Source organism: Mastacembelus armatus, chromosome 5 (assembly GCF_900324485.2).
Source record: "Mastacembelus armatus chromosome 5, fMasArm1.2, whole genome shotgun sequence".
Lineage (NCBI taxonomy): Eukaryota > Metazoa > Chordata > Actinopteri > Synbranchiformes > Mastacembelidae > Mastacembelus > Mastacembelus armatus.
Window position 1 is genome coordinate 21,020,437 of NC_046637.1, and position 15,900 is coordinate 21,036,336.

Sequence of the window (15,900 nt, forward strand, 5' to 3'; positions counted from 1 at the left end):
ACATTCTTGTCCACAGAAATCCAATGGGGGTCTTTCAAAGGTCAAATTCTATGTAATTGGTACTAAAATATTTGTATGTGTCTTATATGTAAAATTTCATATTCAGTGAAACTTTTATTTTTTAATGGAACCCTTACAATACAATGACTGCTTATTACACAAACTGTCAACCAGATTGCAAATTATCACCCTGCATGAGCTACACTCCATGTTGTTCTCCTGTAACTTTAATAACCTCCCTTTTTTTAGCTTCTGCAGGTTAGGTACCTGTCCTGGCTGCTGGCAGGAGGTCTGGTACTCAGCTTTCTGGCACAGGTCTTTCACCCGCTGGTATTTTGGCAGGAAGTTCTCCTCCTGGGCCATGTCCTTCCCATCAGCTCTCTTGTGCGGAGGCTTCCTGGAAGAACACAGAAGAACACAGGAGTATTTCTCCGCCAACCAAAGACAGAGAGTCTGACATCACCAAGAGACAATCTGCGGAATGAGCACATGTCCTGCAAAGACAGTGGTCAAATAATAAACATACCCTCTCTCCACCAGGAAAGAATCTCTCCATGTTTTAGCCTTCTTGCTTAACTGGAACCTGGAAAATAAGTAAAAGAAACTGATTGATCGAGCAAACATGCAGTCTACTTTCAAATGCCATCCTTGTACAGTGGTGTTACATTGTTATGTAGCTATATTTGGATTGAAGATTTCATTTTGTACAAGAAAACACAAGGACAACAAATTAATAAAATTATTGTTTGGCACATAATAACCAGAGCAACATTTTCAATGTCATTCAATTTTCTATTAAATCCCAAGATACTGAGAAAAAAAAGCTGATGAGTGTTTTCACCTATTGACAGGTCGATCTGTGTCCAGCAGCTTCAGAATAGACTTGCCGTCCATCTCTGCAGGGATATCAATGCCGGCCATGTCCAGCAGCGTTGGCGCCAAGTCAATATTCAACACTACATGAGGATTACTGCAAGGAAACATGAATAGTTGTATTTCTGAATGTAATTTTGTAGAAAAAAGATGACACATTAACCTCACATATATGACAGTATCTAAATATGAGAATATAGATATAGATATAGATATATGAATAACAGAAAAATATCTATCTCAGTCACTCACACAGCACCTTGCTCCACATTAGGTCCTCGTACATAGAAGGGAACACGGATATCAAACTCATAAGGCATTGACTTGCCCTTGACCAGCCCAAACTGACCAATATGGTATCCATGGTCTGAGGTGTAAATAAGAAAGGTATTGTCCAGTTCCCCCATCTCCACCAACATGTTGTACACCTGAGGATGATATAATTCATTAAACACTCACAGAGTGTAAAAACTTAAACTTCATGTGTGATAGCTCAAGTCTCTTGTGCCAGTTTCAAGGAAAGAGGGACTCAACAATTTACCAAGTGTGTCAGTGAATATATTATACAGTCCCAGTCAGAACAAGCACAGATCTCTCAGGACTTGAGCCTGTCATATAAACTGTGTTTGTGTGTGTGTGTGTGTGTGTGTGTGTGGGCTTCTGTGTTTAAGCATATGTCTGTTTAACTGCTTGCCCTACCTTCTCCACACTGTCATCGACTGATAGCAGGGTCTGCATCCTCCTGCGCTGCAGCATGTTAGTGAACTGCATGTGGACGGGCTTCATGGGTCCTGTGTAGCGTAGGATCCAGTGCTTGTCTGGGTTGGGGGCATAATTGTAGCTAGGGGTTCTGAAAAACATCGAAGACAGAAAAACATCAAACTAATGCACAAAAAAACGGACATTTTTTTAAAAAACTTTTTTTACATTTTTAGGTGAAAATAGTAACGTACAAGCCAATCCAGTATATGTCAATGTACCTCACCATACATTTGGATTCACTTGCTTTTTCCATCCCTGTATGTCTAGTTTCCATATTCAATTGCTGGGAATTGGATTACACAAAGTGTACTAATGTATGTAGTTACAATGAGCATCCATAATAATATCTTCTCCCTGCTTTTATCCTTTTCTTTCCAAAGTACCCAAAAAACTGTTTATGTAATGCTAAACTGGAGGTTATATAAAACATGTAAAATGCAAAGCACTGCAATCAATAGGCCTGTTCTCAGTGAGCACAGTTTGATCAATATTTAACTCCAAGCCATATGGAATTTAAATGTAGGAAAATAAACACTGCTAAATAGCTAATGAGATCCTAGATGAAAATATATTTAATGTTTAAAGTGAATCGATTGAACTTAAAAGAAAAGCTAAGAAATGTCTTGCACAGCCTGGTCCACAGTGGCAACACAAATGTAGTGTGAAGGCCTGTCTGCAAGGTGCCGGGGTGAGAAGGAGTTTATCACCAGAGGTGCCAGACTTTTACTACCTCTCTCTCCCTCTTCATGTGGTTGATAACGACAGAGGGAGATGGAGTGAGAGAAATAGTTGGTGAAGGCACTCCCACAAAACATCACCCGAGGGAGAGCAAATTTATGGAGAAAGTGCAATTAAAAGTTTGTATAAAGACACTGGGACTGAATTTTTAGTATATTCTGTGTATAAAGCCTGTGTGGCACAGGTTAATGATGCTGGAGGGATTAGATGAAGCTGGAGGATGGTGTGAGGGGGTGGGAGGGAGGGAGCAGAAACTGCAGTCTCATTACTGGCCTTGGATCTGTCCCTGGAGGCCAATTGCAGGTCTGCCATTAGCCAGTGCCACTATACAGCCCACGAGGAGCATGGAAGGTCAGAAAAACAAAAGCTTAATGTGGTATGTATAGTATGTGTTAGTTTGTGTGTGTATATGTTTGTACATGTCTGTAGCTCAAAACCATTATAGTTTCAGGGGAATGTGTGTCCTCATAACTGTAGTAAGGTCAAGGTATGTGTGTGTGTGTGTGTGTACATGCACAGGTCATTACCTATGCATTAAATATCATCATTTATCCCTCTCTTTGACTAGGCTACAAAATGGTACAAATTAGCAGAGCTCATTATGTTGGTAACACTAATGTGAACGTGAGCCAAAAAAACTGGAGCGAAACACTGGCTGTGCACAAAAAAATGCTCAGCTGCCAACAGCATACTGCAGGCACATAAAGATAAGATCGAGCTGAGATTGTGGAATCTGTGTCATTCTGGGTCAAATGAAAGGAAGCGTGAATATGTGGATGACTCATATACAAGCAAATAGCTGTGAATGTGAAAAATGTTTGTATCAAACAGGCAAAGGCAATTCTCCTTAAGCAATTCCCCCTTGTGAGTTCAGGTAAGTTTTTAATATAATAAAACATCCCAAAACCTGCAACAATCTCAGGGTTCGTAGCTGGGTCAATAATATTACTTACATGTGCTGTGATGCGTTGGGGAAGGCAGCGCTGTACTGTGGAGCAGAGTCCTCTGGTCCGTGTGGAGCAACATGGCTCAGGACCATCATCACTGGCCGGTGAGGATACATCCTTTTGGAAATGCGGAAGTAGTTGATGCTGTTGTTGGTAATGATGTCTGTCAGGTAGTCCTGAGGAGTGGGCAGATATCATCCATTAAACATGAATGACTGACAGAGCAGACTAAGGACTTCATCTTATTAATCCTCTTAAGTTGCTTTTAAATTAGCCAAAAAAAAAAAAAAAAATCATTATTGCCACACCATATCAGGCTGGTTACAGCAGCAAGGAAATATTCAAACTTAAGCTCTTGTGTGTACAATCAATCAAATAGAAATATTCTACAGGCCTTATACATCACATTATACACATTTACCCACAAATAAGCCTGATATGTTTGACACCTTTGGAAATGTTGGGACATTCTCTACAGTTACAGATGGGTGGGGAGTTTAAGACATGGGAAAATGGTAAATTGTAAAATTTTAAAATAATCAGTTTGACTTATGAAGACAATCATCCTGTGAACATAGGTGTGATATTTCTCAGGTGGAGTATATAATAATAATAATACCTTTGGGTAGTCGCTGCTGTGTTTTTCTCGTACTCCGTTCCTGCAGAGGGTGTAGTTGTAGAAGCGTGAGTTCTTCACCAGGGCTACCCATTCCTTCCAACCAGGCGGCACATAAGAGCCATTGTACTCATTGAGATACTTTCCAAAAAAGGCTGAGTGAGGAACAGGAGAGCAGAATGTTAATGTTTTGTTTTTTTTTAGCCCCAGCAAATTTGTGAAACTCTCAACTTAAACAATGTGCGTTATTTTATATGGGCTAGACTTGCAGAGCTCACCCGTCCTGTAGCCGGAGTTGTTGAGGTGCACAGCAAAGGTGTGTGGCTCATGGTGGGCTTGCCACGAGGGTGAGGAGCAATTTTCATTGTTGGTGTAGGTGTGATGGTTGTGCACATATTTTCCTGTGAGGATGGATGAGCGAGATGGGCAGCACATGGGCGTGGTGGAGAAGGCGTTGGAGAAATGTGTGCCGCCTTTCTCCATGATGTGCCGTGTTTTGTTCATGGCTTGCATTGAGCCTGGGAGGAAACAGTGGGGTTACAAAGGGAAAAGAGGGTGAGAAATAAAAGAGACTCAGGGATGCATAAAAACGATGGAAAAGAAAAAAAAATAGCGAGAGATAGAGAAAAACAGAGTGTAAAGAGTGAAAAATATAAATATATGGCAAAAGGGAGTAGGAACAAATACCATTTACGGACATGTAGAGAGAAAAAAGAGGGAAAAGTAAATGAGGAAATAAATCTTTGTGCTGAAGTGTAACACATTTGGATGGCTGTGTTCTAAAAGCTTTTCAGGCTGATGGTGACTGTTTGGGGAAACAGATGCTTGACCATAAATTCCTGCTTTTCAATGGGAGTCTTCACACTAGCGATCACAGACGGACAAAGGCTGTCAACGAGGCCATTATGCAGCCACTCCAGTCCAATATGCCGCTAAAGGACTTAAGCGGGTAGGGAGATGGCCAGGGTTTGGCACCCAGACAATGGAAGCCATAGGCCGCCCTCATTTCATGCCAGCAACGAAGGAGCTGGCAAGAGGAGCACATGACTTTGAGTGGGTCAGTTGTTGCATTGCCAAGAGGCAGCATTAGGCTGACTTTCTCTTGCCGATACTGTTGGATACACGTGGAGAGAATATCCATACCCATGGGACAAGGACACAAAGCCAACAGAGAGAGACAGATGCACAAACACATACAGAAAAGAATTAATGTGGGAAGATATTTTACCCAGTTCGATATCCTGATCATCAGTGAGGATGAGGATGATGTTGGGGCGGATGTTCCGGATGTGGCGGTCTTTCTGCAATCGAGACCGGAGGCGATACCCGGACAGATAACCTGAGGCCTGTGCCACTGGAAGAATTCCCACCAGGACAAGGAGGAGCAAAAGAAGAGGGAGAGGGGCAGAGAGCCCCCGCCCTGCCATTACGCTGCCCTGCAGTCACCTGCTCACTCCTTCGTTTAACACACTGGAGTCTGAAGTTTCTTCACTCGACCTGAGAGGCAGGATGCAGAGGGAGACTGATAAGAATAAAACACACGTACGTGCACGCTAAACATGGTAAAAATACCAGATGCAAGCTTTGCACAGCCATTACAGGGTGCTCTTCCATACAAATGCACCCGTTTGGGCTGAGCTCAGCTCGTTAATCAATCATTAATGATGCATTAGAGTGGTGTCATTGGCTGGGTGTAATGATCTCTGGTGATGAGCACATGGCTGCCAGGCTGGGGCTAATGGGCCTGGGCCTGGGGCCAGCTCAGGCCGCACTTCCCCCTGAGATGGTTAGGGTGAATATGAAGGATGTGGAGAGGTGGAGTAAGAGGAGGGGAGGGAGACAGAGGTGAAGGAGAGAGACACAAGAAGAGATGATGAGTGGAAAAAAATGAAGACAGGGGTCAGTGAATGGAGAGACAACATGTGCCCCCAGTTCTAAAGACTTCAAACAACACAAGACAGGGTGGAACAGAAAATTACTAAAGTATCTGCGTTAATGAAAGCAGGAAAAACAAAATGTAGCAATATCAGCAAAGCTAAAAGCAACCTACCTCTGGATGTACAGCACCTTCCAAATTCTGCTCTTCTTGTTTAAGTTAACTATATTCAGGTATGTGTAAAATGTATTTTCTTAATTAATCCCCACATGCAGTTAAAAATGACACTACAATCCTATTAGTTCTCTAATACCTCATGGCGACTGTTGGTATTGGTTAAATGTTGTCATAAAACATGAGCTTGACAAACATGAGGTAGAGCAGTTTACATTTACAAACTGACCTTTAAGTATGACAAGGCTTAATAAACAAAACCTATTTGATTTGACATATCTTTCATTGAGCTGTTATTTGTCATGCATTTATTATTCAATGAAAGCTGCAGGGATAAACAGAAATACTTTTCTGCCTGTTCCATCATGACACATAATCCGAGCTGCCACACACCCCAATGACCATGATCATAAACACAGTTTACAAGCAGCAGCATCGCTGTGCACAATAAGGTGCTCCACTCTCACACACAGGTGGGGGGTTTGGGCATGTGTGTGTGTGTGTGTGTGTGTGAATCTACAAGAACCTCGTGACCAGAGCAATCCGTGCTTGAAGATGAAGACAATAACAACAACAGAACTGCAAGCTCTCTCTGCTGGGACTGCAGCTCCTCCATAACAACAACCTGACTGGAATATAGTTTGACATGGTGATACGCTAATGAACCAATGAACAAATACCCACTTGCAACATGTGTGTCCATACATACACACACAATCTGGGTTCAAAAATCTAAAATATATTAAACACATAAGAGAAGAGATGACTACAGTGGAAGGATTTTACTCATGAATATTTCATTCATGCAGAGTCATTGCTGATTAACTTATCATGAGCTGAATGTTGGAGCGCTGCTCTCAAACAGAAAGGCCCCTGCTCCTCTCTGGTCTACACTGTTGTCCAGACTGTGCTCATTAATGTCTTCACTACTGCACAAACACCCACATCCAGTATGTCCTTCATCCTACTCCCGAGTATTGCTCTGCACAAGACGCAGGCTCCTACACACCACTGCATGAATATGGGAACACACACACACACACACAAAAGAAATGTACAGCAGCAGCTGTGTTTGCTCTGGTTTCCTTCTCCTGGGGCATGTGGTTCTTCCCTGGAGAAACACATGCGCTCTGACTTCGGGCGTTGTGTTGTTTGAGACTGTCCTTGTTCTTTTATCATGCCAGCGCTCTGCCTACCCCACTCTGGCACCAGCGACAATGAAATGCACAACAAAAAAGATACAGATTTGACCAGCTCTGTGTGGAATCAGTAAAAATGGATTCCAGGAAATCTATAATGAATAAAGAATGGATTCAGTGTGCTCGGATTTAGCTGGTCCTCTGCCATTGGGCCTGCTTTTAGAGTGGTTTGTGGTAAGGAAGGTACAGTGCTTCCTTTTGTCAGTTATCTGTTCACAAGGCTGATGTGGGCAAAACTCATCAAGGAAGAAAACCAAATTGAGTCCTGATCTACAAGAAAACATCCTGCTATTTTCACACAGTGATTTATCAATAGCCAAATATGTAAATGTGTTGTATTGACATGTCACTGTGGTGGATATTTCCTAACATTGGTCCCATGAGGCCTTCCTCCTTCCTTTTACTACTGAAAACTAATTGGATTTTCAGGCTTTTATCAGCTCTAACTGACACACACTCTCTCTCACACACACACACACACACACACACACACACACACACACACACACACAGTCCTTCCTCTCCACTTTGTTCTCTCTTTTCTCTTTTATATACATGCATTGTTCAGCTCTTTGGGTGGCAGATGCTACATGAAACTGCTAACACAAAAGCAGAGGAAACCTTAATATCCAAACAGACACAAGCCATTATACTTGATTTGTGCAAAAACAGAAATGGGCAACTATTAGGAAACAGCTGGACTTAAGCCAAGCTCCAGCAACATAACCAATGTGATGATTTGTACATATTCATAATGCAAAGCAAACCATATTGTTTCTGGAAACTGGGATGATTCTCCTGTCGGAGCTCTGCCCACATCAGCTCTTTGCACTAAGTCAACTGCAAAATGACAATGCTGATTCAGCCCGATAGGACGAAAATAAAAGGAATTTTTGCCATTTTACACAGACTCACAAAACAACATCAGTAAATATAACTGTCAGCAAAATTCATTAAATGCTGGGGGCTTGGAGAGGAATGGCTGAGGAGTAAGCTGGCAGAATATGAGATCATAAGGAATAAGCTTCTAAAAACGTGTTAGAGGAACAAGGATCATTTAAGGTTATACTAATGCCAAGTGATGCCTAGAAGTCAGAACAGAGGAAACAAAGTTTTGCTCTTCACTCATTCGCTTGTACAGAGGCTCTAAGAGACAGCAGCACTGCATCACCAGATAAAAACTTAATGCCACCCATCTTTTATTGATAAGACTGAATTATAAATGCTGTGACAACATAGCTGGCCATGTCACAGCATGGGCATGATGCTACGACGGTAGCAGGAGTGGAAGGATGAAAGTACACACCAGATCAGATATATTACACTGCCCAACAACACACATCTGTACTTTAATGTATCACAGTTCAAGTGAGGCAGTGAGGAAGCTGAGAGTGCTTGATAAATCTTCCAAAGACTTTGCAGAGGCGTTAATGTACTTTTTCTCCATAAATAAAACACCTTGGGCTTTGAAACAGACATAAAGTCTGATTCATCCAATCTGCAGCCCCCTGAGAGGACAGAATATGAGAAAACTGAGGAAAAAAACAGACATTTATTGCATACTGAAGGAGGACGAGTCATGGCGTACACTTGCAATTTAATCAGCAGTGTCTCATAATGCATATGAAATATGGAGGCGAAAGCCCACAAGCTTGAAGCCAGACTCCGGGATTCTCTATCCTGAATGTTGTGAGACAGAGAAAGATGTAGAGAAAAACACAGGAAATGCGAGAAAGGGAAAGAACCTCTAGGCATGGACTGTGGAAAGAACAGAGCTTGAGCCCCAAACATGAAAAGGAGATTCACAGACCAAGTCTTCAAAATAAAACAGAACGGAATAAATCAGAATCTGGTTGCACCAAACACGCAAATCTATTCTGTGTTGTTTTCAACATAGAAATGTGCCATCCATTGTATCCCAAAGCCGAAAAAACATAAAAGGAAGTGGCCAGGAAAGTTTAAATAGATACATCCAACTCTGAATGTGGCCTGCTGCAACAAGCCCATCCCTTTGGTCATAATTGAGGCTGGCAGGGCTTTGCTCATGTGTGACTATGTTCCCATTGGGCTGCCTCACTCTGAGCAGAATGTGAAAAAACTCTAAGGACCCTTCAATTTACCAACAAAAGTTGGCATTCAGATGCAAATTCTGCAAAGGCATGCATCTATGTGAGAGTAACTTCACTCAGAGAAGTATGTGTGTGTATGTGAGCATGTGTGTTTTTGTGGCTATCTGTCAGTGGAAGAACGGATTTGCATTTCTCAATACAGTATGGAATGCTTTTTTCATGATAATAAGAAGCCGTGTTGCCTCCATTAATTTGTCTTCACTGCTTACAAATCTATACTCCGCCACCAAAATCTGGAAAAGCACAGCAGCTTTGACAGTGTCTGCGATGGCACATATGAGCATTTTCTGCTTGTCTGACTCCATGGACAAGTAGGGTTAAGTATAGTCAACTAAAACTCTCCTTTAAGCATTGGGTAATGCTGTTATCATGGTAGGGGATATCAGTATACTGGGTAATGTCTCGTCTTATAAGAATGCAAGCCGTGCTTTTTCTTGCTTTTGTGTGCTGAACTATCTCACAACCCACTCATTTGCCTTTCTCTGCAGTAACGAATGTTCCTCCTTTGGTACTGAATGTAAACATGGGCAGGCTTAAGCTTTTTAGCTAGTGACGTCATGGCAGGTCTTGAGATTATAAATGTTGGCTTGATGCACCCTCTGCACTGTGCATATACCACGGGAAACAGGTCTTCTTCCCATGGGCATTCATGTTCTGACGTCCCACATTATGTGATTGGCCAAAGACAGCGGCTCCTTGAACAGATTAGCATAGGCCAAAAAAACTCTCCAGTCCCTGGCTGATAACCCTAAAATCATATTCAATAACTCTCCAACTGCTCTTTGGTTTAAAATAGCACCTCCACCTTCTTTTGACGAATGTGCCTTTACTTCATAATAACTAACTTTAATAGTTAAGAATGACAAGAGATAATGCTGAGGCGGATTCCATTCATCAGAAAGATTTAATTTAGATTTCCCCTAAGGTTCTGATAAGCTCAGTGCTCTGCAGGCATTTTAAGATGATAGTCAGAACCTGCACAGCAATTTTCTGTTTGAATACACAGATACAAAAAAAAAAAAAAGCAGTGGGTAGACTTTAAAAGAGAGAAAATGAGATTTCAGTTTGCGATACTGAGACTCAAGTGTGAAATATTTCTTCTTCCATTTACTGCTCAACTGTTCACCTCTATGTTTGTGTTTATACTTTATTCTCTTCCCTAACCTCTGATACCACAAGGAATGTGCTGCCCAGACAGTGAAATATGAATGAGTGTAATTTTATTACTTAACACATCATTAATCCTGCAGTGAGTCTGTTGCCCTGAGAAAAGGGGTGAATGAATAAATTTTCCTAGGCACACCCACCTACATTAAGTTTATCTACGTTACACGGGCCAAACTACATTCCTGGAATAGAGCTTTATTTTAAAAGGCTATGGCACCTAAATTTTAAGCAAGTGAAATGTTAATGTTACAGAATACAATAATATTTTAGCCACAACCATATAGAATTCATATAGAAATGGTGCACAGAGCCCTGATCTCAACTCTATCCGTACCTTCGGAATGAAATGAAACACAGGCTTTATCACCCAATATCAATGTATGAGCTCACGAATGCCCTTGAGACTGAGCAGGAGCATGCAACTGAAGCAAGAAATCAAAATGCTGTGGGAAACCTTTCCAGAAGAATGAGGGCGGTTTTAAAAGCATGTTTATGACCATAATTTTGGAAAAAGACTTTCAACTATTGCAGACACACTTTAATGTGTGAATACTCTTAATGTAGTAGTATGTACGTCTGAGTTACACTGAAATAGTGTAATGACCAAATTGATAAATTATGAATTCAAACGCACATACTGAGAAACTGTCCTCAAAAGATGATTTCTGGTAGTCATGCTATACTTTGAAAGACTTTCTCACAAAGTTAGAGCATGGTCTGGACCCATACATGAGGGAAAAAAAATCATCTCATCCCTGTAACTCCGCAATCCACAGGGTCCATTATCTTTTAAATGTTTTCAACTCGAGAGAGAGTGATGGGAAGCTGGGTGAATGGAAAAAATATGAGGGTGAGGAGGAGAGAGGGAGAGACATAGAAAGAGAGTGTATGATGGTGTCAGTTCAAACAAAAGGCCCAGTAGTGATGTGTTCTTGCTGGAGAACAAAGAGCTGTGACAGACTCCCTGGGTCCTCTGTGTTGATTATAAATGTACACCAGACACACACACGCACACACACACACACACACACACACACACACACACACACACACACACACACACACGCACACACACACACACGCACACACAGACATACAGGCAGGGCGACAGACAGATGCACACAAACACTCCCACACTCTGTGTTTCAGACTTCAAACTTCTCTCTCCAAAAAGAGGACATAATAGGAGAGAACAACAGTTAGGCTAATTATCTCTGAATATGGAGGAAATGAACAGTGTTGTATTGTTGGATTGTTCTCGAATTGTTTGGCTCCAGCAGCACTAGAGGGACATCACACAGCTACTGTCTGCCTTTTTTGTCTCCTCTAGGTTTAACAAACTACCTCAGTGAAGATATTCCTCATAATGAGCACAAATTGTGGCCATGCCACAAATAACAATGTCAAAACCCACAGCAGTGAAGATGCTTTGCTGACTGAATCCAGTCTTTATCTCTGGAGATGCCAGTTTTCACCTTTATTTGCACATGTCCACCTTAGTCTTGCTCTCTGTCTCCTAGCAGCCACCGAGTGGCATGTAGGACTAGCGTGGTGGTCTGCAGGTTTTTTTGGGGGCCTTCAGTCAGGGTCCAGAGCAGGGTCACGGCATTTACTCCTCCTCCCCTGCACCCCCGCAGTACGCTCCAAGAGAGCCCAAAGAGGACATGGAGGTGTTAGCGAAATCACAAACAGAGCCCTGATTGTCCCTGACTTGGGTTCAGCTCCTCACCACCCCACCTCCAGGGATTTAAAACAGAGAATAAGCGACTGTCAATGGTGTTTTGAAAATACGTAGCTGTTTTCACTTCAGATGGGTTTATTCAGATGTCAGAGGGAAATGTGCCCGCTTTGCAGTCTGCAAGTGTCCTTGCCTTTTCTGTCCTATTGAGGTTTGTATGTGAAAGCCATTTGTGGTGCGTACGAAAGAGTGGCACAATCGCCAGCTCCTTTGAGACAGGGGTTGACAGCTGAAACAAGTGAGCAAGCTGGTGGACAGGGCAGCCTGCTGAGTGATTGCTGTTTCTTATTGGCACTTATTGACCAGCGGCAAAGCCCTCCTACAGTGTGTCACATCTTAGCTAAATGGATTACAGACAAATCAGCCGGGGCCCATTGTTCCACCGACGAACTACCTCACTGAGACCTCAGTGTAGCCAAGTGACTTCTGCATGACACTGCATAACTACTGCACCAACGAGAAATCAAACATTTCTCAAAATATGGTGTGCTAAGAAATCCATAACACTAAAAAAGCTTGATGGGAAAGCATTACTGGAATGCCTATGGTGATATTTATCTGCTTGGAACAATGCAATTATCCCTCTAAACAATGTTGTCTGACTCTAGTTTATGAGCTACACGGGTTGGTAAAATTAGATCATGTTCCACAGGACTTGTAAATTTTAAGCTGTCATTTGCTGTGTTTTAATTACATGCCATTTCTCTCCCATCATCAAATTAGCACCTGCAGTGGGGACTGTTCCTAATGACCCTGACTTAGTGATGATTACAGGCAATATCTGTTTCAACTTTCAGTAAACAACCGCTGCCTGACCGCCTGCTGAATAAATTACAGACAGAACCAGATAAATCAATACGCTGGCTGGAAGTCGTAGTTCAGCTGCTGCAGAGGTGATCATTTCTATAGACTGTGGATTCTTCTACTCAACTGACAGACAATGGCTCTTTCAAGGAGGCCCTACAGTTTTTACCATGGGGTGATGGGAGTCTGTGTGGCTGTGAGGACCATCTTATCTAATGTTGAACACACCCTTTGGGGGTTGGAGAGGCAGCAACCACTTCTTTACTTTACTTCTTTACTCCTCCCATTCTCTGTCCTAACTCCCCACCTTTGCCAGCTATCTTTCTCCTGGCCCTTTTGTCAGTGGATTACTGGGGGTTTAGAGACGCACACACTGATCCCTCCCTCCCCTGTTGGAACCACACAGGAGGTTAAGACCTCCACACAATGATCTGAATTACAGAGGCTTTCTATGTACGGCCACTTATATTCCCCCCATTTGCTCTACTCAGAAATCACTACAGAGCACTATTCAGGGGTTGTGGTTTTCCCAGCAGGAATCTTGGGCTACACGCCAAAACCCAGTGCAGAGCCCCTACAGAGTTCAGAGAGTGTTTTTTTTTCTTTTTATCAAACACTTTGTCTTTTGTTCACTTTAAACACATATGTGTGTGATGGTCCTTGTAATCATCCAGGGTAAATGATGAACACGAATACCAATGACAAACAAACAGGCCTCAGGTGAAACTGCAGCTGTGTGTAACTGCGCGCAGTCAACTCTCACTGCCCACATAATCTCTCCATATTGTGAGGTAGTACAGGGTGTCTCCTCCACTACAGGTTACTATCCATCTCTCTCCCTGCCTCGTCCCTGGGACAGCTGCCCAAACAGCCCATCTGTCTGGCCTGACCTGTGTCTGGGACCATGCAGGGAGCCTAAGTGGCCCACAAAGGGGGTCTCTGGCAAGCTGCCTGCCCGGTAATGACAGTTAAGCTGCCAGCGGCTTGCCTAACAGCTCTGGAGGTCTCTCTGTGGTGCTACTGTATTGATATTGTATCAGATTGCAAAGGACTTGGCAGCCTTTTAATGAGAGCTCAGATTGATCAGGCAGTAGTCACACTTCCTTTACTGTGAATGATGCTTATTTTCTGTCCCTGCAGGGCTGACCTCCTGCAGAGCGCAATCCCTGACTGAGAAGGAGACTACTGGCTCACTGTTCTGTGTAGTTATACATCTCGTTCGGTTTTCTGCCTGACTGGACTTGGGCAAACCCTCATAATTACTTTCAAAGGTGTTTTGCTAAGAATTTCTTTCCCTAAAGTCAATTTTACTTGTAGGTAAAATATTCACTTGCAAATGTACTTGCTTTAGTTACAAACATCCACTCTAGGTACAGCTAGCAGTGTTAGCAGGTTCTGTTAGCAACAGTTGACACACATTATTAAGGGAATTAATTGCACGTCAAGTCATTAAGTTTAAAATACTAGTAGTAAACTTTACTTGAGAATAAATTACATTTAAAAGTATATTAATAAAACAAAAAAAAAATCTTCTAGTAATAAAAATACATGAGGTAACAAAAGATCAAGGTGCTGTAACACATGATCTAATACATGATCAGAACTAAAAATACTGTAAATAGAGTTGCTAAAATAACACCTAACAATACTAAAAAAAATAAAAGGCAGGAAAGTAATACTTTGCAGAAAATCAAAACAATATTTAAACTTTTATTCTGATGCAGGCCAACAAAATTGGAGTTCATTGTGGCGTCACTAACTGGGAAATAGAGGTAAGCAAAGTTAAAAAAAAATTCAGGGAGAAAGGAGATATTTAAACCACTGCCCTATCAGCGTCTGTAATGGTACTTCACCTTTCAATCTCTCTTCCACCTCTCCACCTGCCTGCCACAGTAGTGGTCTCTGGTACTTGACTCCCCTATTAACCCTCCATTAGGTGTCTGTCAGTGTGCCAGCCACATTTCACCGCCCAACCCCATGATCACGACCTCCACTCAGCCTCTGGACCCGTCTGAGCTCTACATCTGGGACAGAACAGGATGGAGGTAAAATCATGTATTGACCAGTGCTCAGGGGAGATGACACTGCGATAACCAGGAGACTATTCCGTGACTTGTCACATTGAAAAGCGCTGTGAAAAAATTCAAATTCACTTTGTGTGTTCTCCCTGTGCTTGCATGGGTTTACTCTAGGTACTCCGGGTTCCTCCCACAGCCCAAAAACATGTACATATGTATGTCAGGTTGATTGGTGACTCTAAATTGCCAATAGGAGTGAGTGTGAGTGTGTGAGATTGTTTGTCTCTATGTGGCCCCGTGATGGACTGGTGACCTGCCCAGGGTGTACCCCTGCCTTTCACCCAAAGAGAGCTGGGATAGGATCCAGCAGATCCTGTTGTGTATTATCCCAGAAATCTAAGGCCATGGGTCGGCTGAACATGTATCCTGTAAGTATGTTATTGAAGACATGTTCATGTAAATACCAAAATACTCTACGGGAACAGGTGGGATCAATGGCATGTATGTAAGACCTCAAAGGCATGCACAGGAAACCAAGTATGTACAGGACTGATACTTGGGTAAAATAAGTCTTAGAGAAAGTAAATGTTTACCAAAACTAAATACAGGATGGCGAGCAGGGGAAGCCTGTCCATCTATAGGAGAGAGAGATGAGTGGACATGGTCCCCTAGCATCTTAAAAAAGGAATGAGGGGAAAACAATATACAGATATGTCTAAAAAAGGGAAACTAATTGTGGCAAAACCTGTGACAAACCTGTGTGACCTCACCGTGACCTCACCGTAACTCACCTTGTCTGTACTGTGATTTGGGAATAAACACCTGTGAACTTGGATCTAGTTGTTTCTCTACTGTTTGT

The 15,900-nt window shown here is 42.4% G+C and overlaps 1 protein-coding gene across 4 annotated transcripts in view; it reads right to left on the reverse strand.

The window, feature by feature from the left end:
* The window catches only part of sulf2a (sulfatase 2a), a 31,564-nt gene that overhangs the window by 4,810 nt on the left and 10,854 nt on the right, over positions 1–15,900 (reverse strand). For 3 of the 4 annotated variants that reach the window (XM_026306049.2, XM_026306050.2, XM_026306047.2), the window contains 9 exons: positions 5,165–5,433; positions 4,215–4,454; positions 3,940–4,091; positions 3,327–3,496; positions 1,573–1,723; positions 1,126–1,301; positions 842–970; positions 527–583; positions 268–397 (listed from right to left, as the gene is read on the reverse strand). In XM_026306049.2, the coding sequence (XP_026161834.1) occupies positions 268–397; positions 527–583; positions 842–970; positions 1,126–1,301; positions 1,573–1,723; positions 3,327–3,496; positions 3,940–4,091; positions 4,215–4,454; positions 5,165–5,363 (1,404 nt within the window). In that variant the 5' untranslated portion in view covers positions 5,364–5,433. Of the gene's footprint in view, positions 1–267; positions 398–526; positions 584–841; positions 971–1,125; positions 1,302–1,572; positions 1,724–3,326; positions 3,497–3,939; positions 4,092–4,214; positions 4,455–5,164; positions 5,459–15,900 lie in introns of all 4 variants that reach the window. The other variant, XM_026306048.2, reaches the window with a different exon arrangement.